Raw genomic sequence first — 16,831 nt, 5'->3', positions numbered from 1 at the left:
AGATTACTCCTGAGTAATATCATCTTTCAACATCATCTTATGATCTTTCATCCAGGGCATCCTTTCTTTACAGTCCCACACAGAATAAATGCATAGAAGAGGGCTTTATAAATGGAAAGGTTTATAGAGCCCGCTTCTGTGCATTTATTCCTTGAATGTATGTAAATGTCTCTATCCAGTTATTAACTAGAGAGCTGCATGGGAATGGGGATTATGGGATAGAAGAACTTACAGTGGGATTCCTATGGGGATGGAAGAAGTTGCCATGGGATTCCAATGGAAGTGTAATCAAAATCTCTGCTGATGCTAGAATGAGGCTTGGAATGCTTTGAGCTAGGCAGTTGCAGCGCCAGAATGAGGCAATGCCCAGAGAGGTAGCCAGGACATTAGAGTGAGGCTTTGAATGCTCATTGTTTGAATAGTGAATACTATCCAAAAAAGCCACAGGAGGCTGTTGGGGTTGGGAGGAAATGGAGGGCTGTGACTGAATAAGTAATAACGTCAGCTCCTGTAGGTGCGAGCGGGTGGGGATGGAATAGATCTTAGTAGTTACAGGTGGGTATGGGTTATATTCCAGTGGGGATGGGTAAAATTTCTGCCCCCATGCAACTCTCTGTCATCAACATAGGCTACCATTAAGATGAATTATTTTACCACTAACTCATGCAGTTTTAGCACCGGTCCCATTTTATGCAGTGAGACCTAGTTACTAATAACCTGAACAGTAAAATAACCCACGTTGATAACTTCCTTCCATTAAGACTGTTATCATATGCTTTAGTTTATTTATTAGGATTTATTTACAGCCTTTTTGAAGGAATTCACTCAAGGCGGTGTACGATAAGAATAAGTCTGACATGAGCAATAGACAATTACAGCAGTAAAAATATTCAAATAACAATACATAATAGAACATTTTAATTGACAGTGTAGGGTATAAGCAAAGATGGAACATATAGGGCCCCAGTGGCATTCCGACCCTAGCTGACACCCGGGGCGGATCGCCGATGCGCCCCCTCCCCCCCCCCGGCAAAATGACCCCCCCCGGGTGCACGCCGCTGGGAGGGAGTGCTGCGGCGCGCGCCTGTTGCCCTGTCTCCGAGAAAGTTCACAATTCGCATGTGTTCACTGCTCCCTCTGAGTCTGCCCCAGAACAGGAAGTAACCTGTTCCGGGGCAGACTCAGAGGGAGCAGTGAACACTTGTGAATTGCGAACTTTCTCAGACTGAGACAGGGAAACAGGTACGCGCCGCGGACCACCCCCCCCCTTGGTACGCCACTGTAGGGCCCTATTTACTAAGCCACACTGTAGGTGTGCAAATATTTTGTGCTTTCTCTTCCAAGAGGAATCCTTTTCGTAAGTAGTAGAATTGGTTTACATGCACTCTTGGGGGCCCTTTTACCAAGCTGTGGGAAAAATGGCCCCGTGCTGGCGGCGGGGGCCGTTTTTCTTGCGTGCCAGGGCCCTTTTTACCGCAGCAGGTAAAAAGACCCCAGACACACATGGCCATGTGTTAAGAGAACTCTTACCGCATGGCCATGCGATGGGGAGCCCTTTACCGCCACCCATTGAGCTAGCGATAGGAGCTCCTGCGCTAACCCGGCGGTAACCGTGTAGCAGGTGGTGATGCCTGATTTACTGCCGGGTTATCGCTGCACAAGCCATTTCTAGGAGTTTTCTTTTCCCCTTGGAAATGGCGTGTGCTCGGGGTGGGACTAACGCCAGCGGCCGCGTTGGGCCAGCAGTAGTCCCAAAAGAGCGAGCGGTAGGCCTGCGTTGGGCTTACCACCGCTCTGTAAAAGGGCCCCTTATTTTTTATGAGGAAAGCACTGTACTTATACCACAAGCAGTGTTTGTGTCCCATGTTTCTTCCTGTCTTTTCAGTACAGCACCACAGGTACTGTATTCTGAGATTCTGGTTTACTCTATCACTTATATATTTGGACATTTTATTGTTCTGTTGGTAGTATATAAACCTGCTTTTGTTCCTCACAGATCCTGGATGAAGTGGAAAAGAGACGGGAAATGTCTCCAGCTCTTGTGTCACCTTTCATGCGCAGTGTAATGGAGGCTCCTTTTCCTGCTCCAGGACGCACAATCACTGTGAAGAGCTTCTTGCCAGGAGCAGGAAATGAGGTAACTAAAAGCAAACTTCTTCCAGCATCTGCTGCATCTATCCTAAACTGTGCAGTCGCCCTATCTACAGGCACTTTTTGTGTAATGAGATGATAGAAGAAACATAAATTAGTAGTGTTTAAAACTGACATAAGTATAGTGCACAAATTATTCTTAATGTGGTTTATGCTACAAATGTTTTCCCTCAGAAGGGTTAAATGACTTCCCAAGGTCATAAGGAGCTGCGGTGGGATTTGAAATGGGCTCCCCTGGTTCTCAGCTTGCTGCTGTAACCAATTAGGCTGCTCCTCCACTGACTGCTGTGGACTGAATATTGCCCTCTTTGTTCACAAAGTTTTATACAAAGGCAAAAAAAAGCCTTGGGTTTGTACTCTTTGTTTTTACTCAAAATATTTTCATACTTTTCTTGTTATTTACTTTTGTCTCATTTCTAAATACTCATTTTGCCTTGTTGCTCAGTTCTAATCCTAATTCTGCCTCTGACTTTGTGTGACCTTGAACAAATCAGTTTTCCACCCTATCTCCTTGTTTCATAGAATGTACAAATAATAATAAAAGTGAATCCCACTGTTCCTCATCACATGTTCTTGGATTTTACATTTAATTACTTGCCTTTCCAAGTCCAGGCTTAAAGCAAGTGTATTAGATATTTCTCTGAGGAAAATGTGGGATACAAATGAAATAAATAAATATAAGGATATAGTCAGAACAGAAAAAATATCTAAATGCAGTTGACTAATTTTATAATTACTATTTCACTGTAAAATATGTTTTTCCAATATAATCTAATTTGTTTCACTCTTGTTAGGTAATAGAACTCTGCAGGCCAACGGATTCCCGCTTGGAACATGTGGACTTTGATTGCTTGTATAAGTGTCTGAGCGTATGTCATCTCATCAAAGTATTTGCATCACTTCTGCTAGAAAGGAGAGTTATCTTTGTTGCTGATAATTTGAGGTGAGAAAGAAGTTCAGTATTTGTTCCTTTTCTAAGAGGAAAAGATTTAATTTGTGATTATACCTTGCCATCTTTGGGGAATTTTTCCTAAATTATTACTATGTACTCTTCACAGAGTCCTTATCACACTGTTCAGGACCAGCTGTATGGATTATTATAGCTGGTATTCACTAGGGGTGGGTATTTAGGGCTTCTTTTACAATGCTGCGCTAGCGATTCCTGCACAGCAAATGAGAGGAAGCCCATTCAGTTCCTATGGACTTCCTCTCATTTGCTATGCGGCTTTGTGAAAGAAGCCTTTAGTGCACTATTAATTTTTTAAAATTTTAACTAGGATTAAAGTTCTTAATCCTAATGAAAATTTTTAACTCTCCTGTGTTGTCCAGCGTTGCTTTCTGTCCCATGCCTATCCTATTTCAACTTGGCATAATGTAGCAGAGGGAAGGCATTGATGCCAGTTGCAACTAGCATGTGGGAATCGCATGATACATTGACTTCTGAGGCAGGCATACCATTTGCCGAAACACAGAACCATGTCGAGTCTTTTATATCTGGTCATTGGCAATAAACATTTTATCTACTCAGCTTTTGGTGTCCTGCCTGGATTGGTTGCCCCATGTCCCTTCCCTACTCCTTGGACAGCAGCTACAGCTGAGCAAAACATTAAAATTAGGTGCTGTCCCTATGTTTCCCTATTATTTCAGACACAGAAGCACTTCCAATGACCAATATACTATGCAAGTCATTGGATGTTTCAAAAAATTAATCTCATTAAATTCTGTAAAGGTTCAATAGTTTAAAGTGAATGTGGGAAGCCTGTTTATATGCTAAAGTTTGTTGCTTTCTTCTAGTACTCTGTCAAAGTGTGGTCATGCTGTGGTTGCCATGCTATACCCGTTCACCTGGCAGCACACCTACATCCCCGTGTTACCTGTCTCAATGATTGATATTGTCTGTTCACCCACACCATTTCTGATTGGGATCCTCTCTTGTTGTTTACCTCTGCTCAGTGATTTACCCATAGAAGAGGTAAGAATTGTATTCACACAATAGAAGTGTAGTTGTACATTAGGGAAGTGCACAGACAACAAATGTTCGTTAGCAAAAAATATAGCTTTTCCACCCCAATATTCACTGATTTTTAACAAAAAAAAAAAAGTATGTGCACAGATTGATTGTATATGCATTTATTCATAGGTTTGCATACAAATAAATTTTTCTTGCACTAAATTTTAAGGTGCACTAATAAATTCACATCTCTAGTATATTTATATGTATCTATATATGTATATCTAATTTATCTATATAGATATACAAGTTTAATATGTTATAATTATGTCATTGTAATTCTCCAAGACTTGCATTGGATTTCTTTTACTTGTAATCCACATTGAACTTTGTGGTGGTTGCAGACTATGGGGATCTTGCCAGGTACATGTGACCTGGATTGGCCACTGTTGGAAACAGGATGCTGGGCTTGATGGACCTTCTGTCTGTCCCAGTATGGCAATACTTATGTACTTATATAAGGTACGATAGCGTTTTTAGCTCGCAGTAGAAATCAGTTGGCGGTAAACGTTGAGACGCCCATTATATTTCTACTAGTAAAACAGGCCTGTTTCTGACACAATTGAAATGGGCGCTAGCAAGGTTTTCCTCGGAGTGTGTATGTTTGAGAGAGTATGTGTGAGATTGACTGTGTGTGAGAGAGAGAGACAGAATGAATGTGCGAGTGTGTGTGACAGAGAGAGAGTGAGACTGCTGGGTGTGAGTGTGTCTCCTCTGTCCCCCCTCCAGCCACCCAGCGATTCTACTTTTTCCCTTGCTCCCCTCCAGCCACCCACCGATGCTCTTCTCTCCCCTGCCCCCCCCCCAGCCACCCAGCGATTCTTCTTTCTCCCCTGCCCCCCAGCGATTCTCCTCTCTCCCCTGCTACCCCTCCAGCCACTCCTCCACTTTAATCAGCATATATGAAATTCCCCCCATGTGCTACAGAAAAGCACCGAGCACATACTATATAATAAACGCACCTCCAACGTTCTGAAGCCGAGAAAGTGAAGCCTTCAAGCCTTGAAGCATTCGTGCGCTCTGTAAGGCTCCATCTCCTCAACTAACGACACGTAGTTCCAGAACGTTGCAGGAATGTAATATATATGTATATAAATAAATATAATTTTATAAACACACATGCATATATCTGTATATATAATTTGGGGGGGTTATCTAATTTAAAAATAGTATAGCTGAAAATATGTAACATCATGTATCCATAATAAAGAAAAACATTCTACTTCATTCTACATCAATACCTTCATCTTAAAAGAACAAAAAAAAACCATCCTTTTGGAGCACTTGAGACTTCCAGGTCACATATTGCTGGACAGATGGTCCTGCTGCAGAAATTTTACATTTATAATATGCATTAGAAAATAGTATGATTCACCCAATAGATAATCTTGGCAACTATGCTAAATGTGATTGATATACAGTACAGGTTGCAGTGTCTCTTAGGTACTCATTACGTTAAGGTGTGATTTGTCTGTACTCATTTGAAACTGTGCTTTATATGAAGATTACACTGTCTGGCTCTTAATTTACCTGGCAGTATAGAGAACCTATGTGAGAAATGCTCAGGACCAAAGTAGTCTATGCTGATTTCACAGGCTTAATTCATTACATCATAAGTTTGCAAAAAAAATAAAATTAATATAGACCTTCCCTCTTCATTTGGGTATCTGATTCCGTCAACTTCTTAAACCTGGAGGGAAAGCATATCTTTCTTTCTTGCTTTCTGATTCTTCTTCATTATCCTAAGCAAGAAGGTAGGAAAGGAAAGATGTGCGTTTCACTCCAAATTTTAAAAAAGCTCCTGGCTACCCACTGTGTCTTCTCTGTCCTGTTTACCCTCTTCCTGACATCCACTGTATTTCTCAGAGTGTCAGCAAAGCGTTTTGAGATACATCTGTAAGGAAAAGGATGGAGAGAGGGAGAGATTTATATATTTCCTTATTTTAGTAGAATGAGCCTTTTATCTTTTCTATTTTGGGTTGAGTAATATGACATCTAGGACTTTTCTGGTCACATAGGTGTTATATAAATAATTTTGCATTATGATAAATATTTTCAAAATGTCTTTTAATTTCTTGCCTTAGGTACTGATTGTTGATCTTTGTGCAAACAAGTTCCTGCAACAGGTGAGTTAAAATGTCTTTAGATTAGTCTTCACTTTATTCCCCTTGTGCAATAAAATGCATAACATTTGAGACACTGCTGAGATTATTGTAAACTGGTAACCTGTCAGGTGCACTCGGGCAGCTTCTTCAGGGGCCAACAATTAAAAAGTGCAGAGCTCAGCTTTTAACAGCCAGTGGTGTACCAAGGTGGGGGCGGTCCGCCCCGGGTGCATGCTGCTGGGGGGTGCCGCTGCGCGCGCCTGTCAGCTGCGAGTTGGAATCGCTACGTTAAATTCCCTCGTTCGCTGCAGCTCCCTCCCTCTGCCCCGGAACAGGTTACTTCCTGTTCCGGGGCAGAGGGAGGGAGCTGCAGCGAACAAGAGAATTTAACGTAGCGATTCCAACTCGCAGCCGACAGGCGCGCGCCGCGGACACCCCAGCGGCGTGCACCGGGGGGGGGGGGGTGCATCGGTGATCCGCCCTGGGTGTCGTCGAGGCTAGGAACGCCACTGTTAACAGCCCAAAAAAGTTTTTTTTTTTAAAGCTACACACGGCTTTCATACACACAGCTTGATCATATCTGTTATCCAGCCAACCATGAGAGAAGAGATTGAGGAAACTAAGTAAGAAGGACATACATCCAATGTACAATGAGACTGGGCCAGTTTTTTTTTTTTTTTAAATAAAGTAGTAACTTCCTCTTTAGAAGTGGGTAAAAAAAGTACTCCAATTTTGATCAACTATAACACTGTAATTTGTCTAAGAACTTGTTGCCTTTAAAGGTTTAATTTAAAGCTCTTTGGTTTGTACACCAAGCTGTGATTGAATTTGAATAACTTTGTGAACAAGTCAGCAAGTTCTTGTGAATTTGTGTTTAATGTTAAATTTATAGATTCAGGCATTAAGGGAGAAGCCAATCCTTTGACTATGCTGAATAACAGTATTCAAATAATTATTACCTATGAGTTTAGGTTATAGTAAATTTTTCAAGTATCAGCAATTTAATTTTTATACATTTTAAACTGAGACTTCCAAACCTGTTTATCAGCAGTTCCTTACTTTTTCAAAATTTTTCCAAATGACATTTAGTTTTCAGTGTTGTCAGCTCAGGGGTATATCATGGAGCAAATTTCCTCATAATAATGTTTCTCATTCATGATATTGCTATCTCATCTAACAGTGATGTAGCCAGTGAGTCCAGTTAGATTTCATCTTGATAGACTCTAGAGACAAATCATTCTTATTCTAAGACATTTCTGACCAGAAGACCTCTCTGTTGATTTTATCCCCCTGTGGAGTATATGAACTCTGCCTCTTTCTGAAAGCTGGGGGGGGCGGGTAGAATTTGACTTGAATCATGAATCCATACTTTGACTCCCATCTCAGTCTTAGAAGCACATGGAATCTAGACTAGGACTTCTCCTTCTCACTATTCACGTTTTATATGTTCCCAACTCTCTTTACAGAAGTCCAAAAAGAACCAAAGTTCAGAGCTTTCCTTAACATTCTTACCAGGCCTACATACTCAGGCCTGGCAAGCAGCTGTCATTAATATGCAGTAAGGTGGAAGTCAAGTATAAAATGGTAGAGTTCTAAGCTTTGAATAATCACAATTGCTTCACCATAAAGTAGTCCTGGAATCTGCTTTTTGAAATTTTCACAAGATTGTATGCTGCTGTTGCCTCAGAGAAAGGACCTATACAGTCCATAAATTGTTTGGCAGAAAGTTCACTCCTCTTTACACTGTCCAGTTTGCCTCTTGTCTTACCAGTTTCACAGGTTGCAGTACCTGTGTACTCCATCCTTGAGACTGAAAAAAAATTCTGACTCATTACTTGAAACCAAGCAAAATGACTTCAAAGCCCTCCAAGCCAAAAGGGATGAGTGTGATAGGTATGCTTCTCTCCAGCTTAGTCCTGACAACTTGGTTACCTCACATAGGTGTTCAAACATCTTGGTTGATGCCTGAAGAGTTGCCTGGCTTCAGGTTTCTAGCCTCACCTTGCACTGGGAAAAATGTCTTTGGAACCAGAGTGAATGAAATGATGGATCTAATTAAAGATCACTGATCAATGCTACAGCTGTGACAGTAGTACATATACCCTACTAAAAGATTCCACAACTCTCCCCAGAAGAGAGATTGCCAATTGAGGCCAGTGGTCTTCTGGGAGGTCACTTTACCCTCTTTGTCACTATGGTCCCAGCTTACATCAAAGCCTTTGTTGCTGTATGAGGGTAAAATAGTCTCTCTCAGTGGGGATAAATCTAGGCAGCTAAATTTAACCACAAGAAAATAAAAGGGGGTAACATCCTAGGGCAGGGAAGAAAAATAAATAAATAGATTTTGTTTTTCAGTTATCTACCCTTCTGTTTGCTTGCATGCTCATCCTGCTGATATTGCATGTATAGGATCCCCAGATCCATTTCGAAAATTAGCCACACAGTGCAGGAGTGCAAAAAATAGCCATGGCCTTGCTCTAATACACCCCTGTATCGTGCAGTACAGTCCATTCAGTTTATAGACAAAAGATGCTAGGTCAATATTAGGATTTTCTTTTATTAATATGATTGGATATTAAAGTAGCTGATAGATTGAAAGTCAGTGTATGATTTTCTGTATACTTACTGTTGTTAATTTGCCAGTGCTACTCTGAAATATTGTAGATGCCTTAATTCTTGTTTCCCTTTTCAGATATCTGATGAAGATGACATTCTACCTCACAAACTCCAAGCTGCACTTGTACAGATTTTGGAACACCGAAATGACATTTTAACTCAAGAACAACATTTTACAGAAGGTGACTGTTTAAAAAAAAATTATCACATACATACAAGCAGGCACATTAACACATACTAAGATAATGCAGAAGTAATTATTTAAAAAAAAACCTAAAAAAAACAGATCTCCTTGCTTTGCTTAGTATAGACAGTCTCAGCTACAAGATGAGTCATATCTGCAGATAACAACCTGTGCTAGCTAATCTTTATTAAAAATCTTATGTACTGCACAGTATCAACTAATGTCAGAACAGAGCTCTTTATAATTAAAAACATTCATAAAATTACATTTAAACAAAAACCAGACAAAACTTAATTGAAATCATTAAGATCACCTCTAGCTGTCTATCACACCAACCTAGTCCTTTATACCTGAACCCTTATTCTTTACCTATCCCCTTGGAAACAAGTAGGTCTTGACCAGCTTGAAAAATGTCTTAACTCATTCCCTAGTCCCTTGGTCTTCACTCCCAGTCCTTGAGGGATGCCTACAGCTCAGATTTTTAGGATATCCTTAATAAATATGCATGAGAGAGATTTGCATGCCTACTAGAACCACTGTATGCAGATCTCTTTCATGCACATTCATTAAGGACTGGGAGTGAATACCACTGCTCTAGTCTAATCTTAATAGGCAGTTTGTTCCAGCACGTGGGGGCTGTCACTGAAAAAATCTAGGACCTCAGTCTTAGTGTCATCAGCTATTTCCATGATGGTCTCATCAATAATAAACCTGAGCTAGATCGCAAAACACCTACTAGGATCATGCTCTCTGTAGCTTGGTCTGACAAATGATGCCAGCACAGCACTTACTAAATAGGTGTAAAGCAATGAACACTAGTATGTAACGTCCTGCTGGCTAGTCAGAGGAGATGATTGTCTATGCAAAATCCTTGTTTTTTATGACTTTTAAAGAATTGCATAGCTTATGTTTATTCTCTGCTCGTGAGATGTTCTGAAGGACATAGTACTCACACTTCACAAGCCACAAACATATCATGTTACATTAACGTGTAAAGAAGTGTTTAAAAGATGGATATAATTTAAGATTTACTTGTGGTTTCAAACAATTTATGGACACTAATCTTACATCTTCTTTATTATTCTGAATTCAAACTGATACCAATTTGTTTTAATTGTATAATTGTACTTTTTGTACTGTAGCCCTTCTACAGTTTTGTGTAAGGCACATTGAGCCTACAACTAGTGGGATAATGTGGGGTAAAAATGTATTAAATAAATATTTATTTATTTAAATATTAGATATCTTTTATTCATCAGCACAGGACTTAACCAAGGATGGATAATTGTGAGCTTTCAAAACCTTGTAAGTCCCTTCTTCAGATAACACCTAACACCATGCTGTTTATTTTGTAGAGGATGTTACACTGAACTCTCTGGTCTCTGAAGCCTTTGTCCGATTCTTTGTGGAGATTGTGGGGCATTACTCCCTGCACATGTATGTCAATGAGAAAGGTGAACGGGTTTTCCAGCGGGAGCCATTTCGCAAATCCCATACCTCTCGCAGTGTCCGGCAGTTCTTGGATTTGTTCATGGAAACACAGATGTTTGCTGGATTCATTCAAGATCGGGAACTCCGTAAAAGTGGGGTAAAAGGTGAGGCTTTCTTGTTGAAGAATTAGGGTGGCACAAAACCTGGTCCTTCATTTTAAGCAAATGAAGGACCAGGTTTTGTGCCTCGTCTTACAAAACAAGTTTAGTCTGTGTTTTGTATTTAGGGGCCCTTTTACAAAATGGTGGAAGAGCTACCGCCGCTTTTCCACGCGTCAAATCGAGACTACTGCTGGGCTACCGCAGGAGTTCCCACCTCCAGCATGTGCCATTTCCGATGCTACAAACATATTTTGTATTTTTGCACTGCTGGGTTAAAGCAGGAACCCTTACCATCACCTAAATAGGTGGCAGTAAGGGCTCCCCCCAGAAATGGCCGTGCGCCAATTCCTGTGATTAGCGCATGGCCATTTCCTTTTTTAAAAAAATCCAGCCTTTTACCCGCTGCAATAAAAGGGGGCCTTGGCGCATGTCAAAAACATACGCTGACAGTACCTTAGGCCCCTTTTTACCATTGTGTGGTAAAAGGGGCTCTTAATGAAATCTTATTGTTACTTATTCAGATTACCCAGGTTACCCATGTTCCCAGATGGCTCTCAAAATAGCTTTCCAAAATTAGCAACCTTAATATGAGCAAAATGAAAGAGCATTCATTCTCTTACAGCTACTTTAAACACTATTAGGTAAGAAGTGTCCAGCTCCCTCATATGGTCCAAAATGTTACCAGTTTCTATAGTATTCCTCCTGAATGTTTCCTGATGCTAAAAAAAAAACATTTCAGAATGGAGATTAAGGGACCACTATTCTCTCATCAAAACTCAGGTTTCAACCATCAAATTTGTGGCATGCATTTTATATAATATATTTTAACATCTCCTGGTTGTTAATTTTTCTGTCAGAGTGCACCATTTAATCTCTAGCCTTCTGCCAATATCTAGCTTGATGCTTAATTTAAAATAAAGGGCAAAACTTACCACAAAAAAGCATAGCCCATAGACCTACATGTAATGTGAATGAAATCTCTACAGACTATTGAAATCCTCATATTGGGAAAGGAGTTATTTCTTTGGAAAACATCTGAATATATACACTGTTACTCATTCAAACTATAGGGATCAAGATGCAGGTCCTACAGTAGGCAGCGTTCTAATTCTGTCATTTGTATAATCTCTATATATAAAAGGCACTACCAACGTTCTAAATGAAGCCTCCAGCCGGAAGTGTGAAGGGGGCGAGATATCCGGTTTCCCCACGAGTGTCTGCCCCGCCCTCGCTCTCTCTGTAACACAGCAAAGCACGAAATCAAATCGCTCTCTCTGTAACAGTGAAGGACTCAGAGGGGGGAGGGGACAGAGAGCACAGGGGAAGGGAGAGAGGGCAGAGGGCAGGGACACACACACTCCCACATGCACACAGAAGAAAACCTTGCTAGCTCCCGTTTCATTTGCATCAGAAACGGGACTTTTTTACTAGTAGATTTTATAAAGGCAATTTTCAAAGACTTTTAGAAGAACATAAGATGTACCCTGTTAGGTCAAACCAAAAGTCAATCAAGTCCAGCATCCTGTCTCCAGCAGGAGCCAACATGAGTCACAAATATCTAGCAGGATCCCAAAAAAAGTAGTCTGATTCCTTATTATTTATTCTCAGGGAGAAGCAGTGGCTTACAAATGTCACAACATACCGGTTGATACGAACCAGTCAAATCCAATCGCAAAGTTTTAACACTTTTTCACCCTCCTCCCCCCCAAAAAAAACTTTTTTCACCCCTCCCTCTCCGATGATACACACATAGATCTGTTTATTGGTGTACAATCTTATTATTGCCAAGGTGAAGAAACAGGATAAACCCCCTAACTTGTCAGTAATATTCAAAGAAAAAGGAAAAAAAAAAAAACCCAGCTCCCCCCACCTTGGCCATCAGTTGATATTTAAACCCAATATGTGGACTCCGATGCTAGTACCCCCCCACGCCTACCCCCCCCCCCCAAAAAAAACCTCAAGTTTAACATTATAACCAAAAACTGTAAGGAAAGCCGCTACTCTTGGGGTCTTCCCTTACTCTTAACACAAACTATTATCCCTCCCCCCCTGCACCAGTGCAGTGTCTCACCCCCACCCTCTCAAGTAGATCTAACTTCCCCAGGGGAGTTATTCAAAATTTGACTGCGTGCCTTTGGCGATATCTGTTTCAAGTAAGCCTCCCAAATTGCAAGGAACCTGTGCTGCCTTCCAGGAGACAAACATGCTCCCCGAAACTCCCAGACCATTAATTCATGCAATTTGTTCCTCCAATACCATAAGGAGGGAGGGAGATCCAGGATCTAGTGATTGAGAATGCATTTCCTCCCTAGTATACATGATTTACCCAGGAACAATTTCTCTCCTCTCGTACCCTCCTGCCACAAACACAGAGCACTAAACACTGCTCTCTCAAAGGATAGAGTAATTACACGTCTCATCACCACTTGAAGAAATTGAGCTATTGCCGACCAAAACGAGGTGATGTGCCTACACTGCCACAACCCATGATACAAAGTTGCCTCCTCCCTCTTACACTTGCTGCAACTAGGCACTTCCGATCAGGGCTGCCGAGAGGGGGGGCAGGAGGGACAAAATTCCCCTGGCCTGGGCCTCCAAGGAGGGCCCGGCGCCACAGTCCCATCCGCCCGCCCTCGTCTCCGTCATCGACCGTCTGCCACCGGGCCGGGCCCCCTGCATTGAAATCACAGCACCTCTCACCTCTGTGTGAAAGCGCTGCAGGCAGCAGCAGTTCGCCTCCCTTCGGGCCTCCTTCCCTTCCTGTGTCCCACCCTCGTCTGACGTAACTTCCGATCTGACAAAGAAGGGCAACCTTCGAAAGCTAATCAAGAAATGTATTAAGTTATGTCCAATAAAAAAGGTATCATCTTATTTTCTTTTCCATGTTTTATTTTGTTTGATTTCTATTGATAATCTCTGCCCGGTATAAAATCTGCGTTTTAGAGTGCCTGCTTTTATCCACATTAAAGAATGGTATTGACATCAGGGTGGGGAAAACAGCATTCACACATTACATTTTTAAAAGTATATTATTTTTCCCTATAGGAGGTGCAAATACAGTCTCTTTAACAAATGTATTTCGTGCAGATTTTCAAAAGGGATATGTTTTGATTGAAAATGAACAAGTACAAAGTATGCATGCTATGACCACTGTATAATGTGCGCTGGACTGTTTGCAAATTGTCCCTTCCCTGTTGAAGAACAGAATCCTTTGTGTACAGTTTTGCTAGGTAAGATGTTGTGTCTCTTATTGTGTAGCATTCTTGGTCATACTTTCTTATTCTGTTATACAGGTCTGTTTGAGTTACGTGCATGTGAATATTTGGAAAGCATTCCTGATTCTGAGCCTAGTGGAGTGAACAAATTTCTGAGGGGACTGGGTAAGTAATGAAAGGGAAAAACAAGGAGTAGATCTAACACATTTTCAGTGGAGGATCAAGGAGATAACATAGTGTTAAAATTTTAAGATGCATGAGATCAACATGGAGGGATCGTAGAGGCAGAGGAAGAAAAAATAAATCAGATTAAGAACAGAAGATATGCTATGTTGGGTAATACGAAAGATCCATCAAGCTGAACATCCTATCCTAGATAGCTGGCAGATCCAAAAGAATAGCTATATTTCTCCTAGTTCCCTCCCAGAGATGAGTTGTAGCTTTCCAAGATCTGCATGGCTAATAATTATATATAAACCTTTCTTCTAGGAACTTCTCCTAAGCTCAGCTGTGTTAGATGTGTTCATTAAATCCTCTTGCATCAAATTCCACAGTTGGGTTGTTCTTGAGTGAAAACTCTCCAGTTTTAAATCTGCTGCTTTTTTGTGTCAAGAGTCTTCTCCAGTTTGAAGGCATAAATAACAGTTATTTACCTATTGCACACTACCTATGATTTTATAAGCCTCTATCATATCCCCTCTTAATCGTCTCTTCTCCAAGATAGAGCCCTAATCTGTTCAGGATTTCTTCAGAAGCATCCATTCAAGTCCCTTCAGCTATTGTGTAACTATTTATCTGTTACTCTTTCTCAGATTCTCTGATTTGCTGCTAGTCCAATTTCCTTGCTGTACTGAATTAGGTGATTCAATGTCCACTTTCACTTTAAATTGAAGCACTCTACTGTGTCTGTGTGCACAGACCAAAATAATGTGACCAAGGAGTAGGTTGTATTTCTTGGGGTGCCTCTGGGGGCACCATTTTATCAGTCATCTTTATTGTTTAGCTCCTTACAGAGCTTGCCTTTATAATTACCAATCCAGCCCCCTCATATGCCATCTACGGTTGTAGACCTTCACCTTTGGTATTTTGAACTGATGGAACTCCAGGGAATCTTCATGCTCTCCATCTCTGTAGTCATTATCAAATTCTGCTGCTTCTTTCGTTTTCTGAAAGCTGTGCTTTAGCCCAGGTAACTGATGTACATGTGGGTTTCTTGGATGTTTGTTCTATGTGGAATAAAGCTTTATTTTTAGGAGATTTGATTTTGATGGATGTTCAAGTATTTGTATACTGCCTTTCAAAAACAGTCAAAATGGTTTACAATCTCAAACAGAAGCAGCTCATTTTGAAAATAAAAGAAAAGCATTTATTTTTCACTCATTCACAGGAACTTGACATTTTACTCTAAATGGTGTTTTGGCTCATGATTCATACATACAATCTGTTGAGGAGGGGAACAGTTAGAGTTGTGATGTTTTGGGGATTCTATAGTTACATATTTTTCCTTCTCCTACAGGTAACAAAATGAAATTTCTTCAAAAGAAGTAAACACTCAGCTCAGTGCCTGAAGCCAACGTGTATTTGTGTATATTAGCTAGGAAGGACAGATGTGCATCTGTTGGAACTTCCTTTGCAGAAGCATTAAAACACTAGGGGACGTTAAGTGCATTCAAGTAAACGTTTACCTACTTCATCTCCCTGGATTAACTGGAGTTCTGTTTGATTGACAACCCCATTTGATTTTGAAACAAATGGTGGCTTCTCTTCTCAAAAGTACTCAGCTACTTCCTATTACGTATCCAGGACATCCATTTTCTTACTAAAGGCATCTCTGTTTACTGGAATTAAGCCTTTTATAATTCACATATTTAATTTCACTGACCAAGTGTTGACTATTTTCAGTATGCATTGGGTCTTGTTACCGTTGTACATTTGCTGCATTGTTTGGGCCAACTATTTGTTCCTTAGGGTGTTTTTTAACCGTGGCTCTGTGACTGTTGAACCTGGTTCATTTGCATTGTTATAGGTGTTGTCTTTTTCATCTACTTTTTATAGCATTAGTTCTGATTAGTGTTGTACAGTCTACATGTAGTTTGTCTTATGATGTACATTTTATAACTTTAATGAAAGTCAACTGTTATAATAGCTATTTTGCACGACCCATATTTATAAGGGCAATTTCCAAAGTGTGTTTTCCCCAACACACACAGTTTTACCCATCTAAAAACTGCATGTTGATAGTCACTCCCCTGACTGCAGGTTGATGTACAGCTGTTCACAATATGCATACATCTATGGGGAAGAGGGGTCATGGAAAAAAAGTAAGCAAAATAGCCTGTGTAGGCACAGAAATTCTAAGCAGAAAGCTCCTTGTATGACACATGCATACAGTAGGCTGCAAGGAAGGTTTTTACTACTGTTGGTGTTTGGTAGAATGATATAACAATTTTAAAGTATTCAACAAATAGTTCATAGCAGGGCTGGCCCAACCATTAGACAAGATCAGGCCTAGGGCAGCTGCAGTTAAAGCAAAACAATAGATCCAACAACTACATAAACTCAAAGAACTATCAATGTGCATTTGTACTTGCAGGAAGGATGAACAATTTTCCAATAGCCTGTTTACCCAAGTGAAAAAGTGACTTTTGGACATTGTTCTCATGTCTGTGTATGTGATACACACATACAACAAAGTTTAATATTTAAAAGCATGATTGTATTTATTGCTGTTGTTTTGTAGAGTTTTGCCTATGATAGTAATGATTGTGTATGTATTGGATGTTATCTGCCTAGAAGATTTGATAGAGACGAATAGAAATATAATAAAATAAAGAAGCGCCTGGGGTGGGGCAGATTAGGAGCCTGAAAGTTAATTAAGGAGAGCATAACATAGTAACATAGTAGATGACGGCAGAAAAAGACCTGCACGGTCCATCCAGCCTGCCCAACAAGACAAC

At 40.6% G+C, this 16,831-nt stretch overlaps 1 protein-coding gene across 2 annotated transcripts in view; it reads left to right on the top strand.

Annotated features, from left to right (window-relative positions):
- The window catches only part of DENND2C (DENN domain containing 2C), a 151,902-nt gene extending 135,071 nt beyond the window's left edge, over positions 1-16,831 (top strand). For both annotated transcript variants that reach the window (XM_030220812.1, XM_030220811.1), the window contains 8 exons: positions 1,997-2,137; positions 2,946-3,094; positions 3,946-4,123; positions 6,247-6,288; positions 8,960-9,065; positions 10,423-10,662; positions 13,953-14,039; positions 15,391-16,831. In XM_030220812.1, coding sequence (XP_030076672.1) covers positions 1,997-2,137; positions 2,946-3,094; positions 3,946-4,123; positions 6,247-6,288; positions 8,960-9,065; positions 10,423-10,662; positions 13,953-14,039; positions 15,391-15,422 — 975 coding nt within the window. In that variant the 3' untranslated portion in view covers positions 15,423-16,831. The remainder of the gene's footprint in view (positions 1-1,996; positions 2,138-2,945; positions 3,095-3,945; positions 4,124-6,246; positions 6,289-8,959; positions 9,066-10,422; positions 10,663-13,952; positions 14,040-15,390) is intronic.

The sequence above is a fragment of the Microcaecilia unicolor genome, chromosome 12 (genome assembly GCF_901765095.1).
Source record: "Microcaecilia unicolor chromosome 12, aMicUni1.1, whole genome shotgun sequence".
Classification (NCBI taxonomy): domain Eukaryota; kingdom Metazoa; phylum Chordata; class Amphibia; order Gymnophiona; family Siphonopidae; genus Microcaecilia; species Microcaecilia unicolor.
Note: the sequence above shows the minus strand (reverse complement) of the source record. Positions and strands in the feature narration are given on the sequence as shown.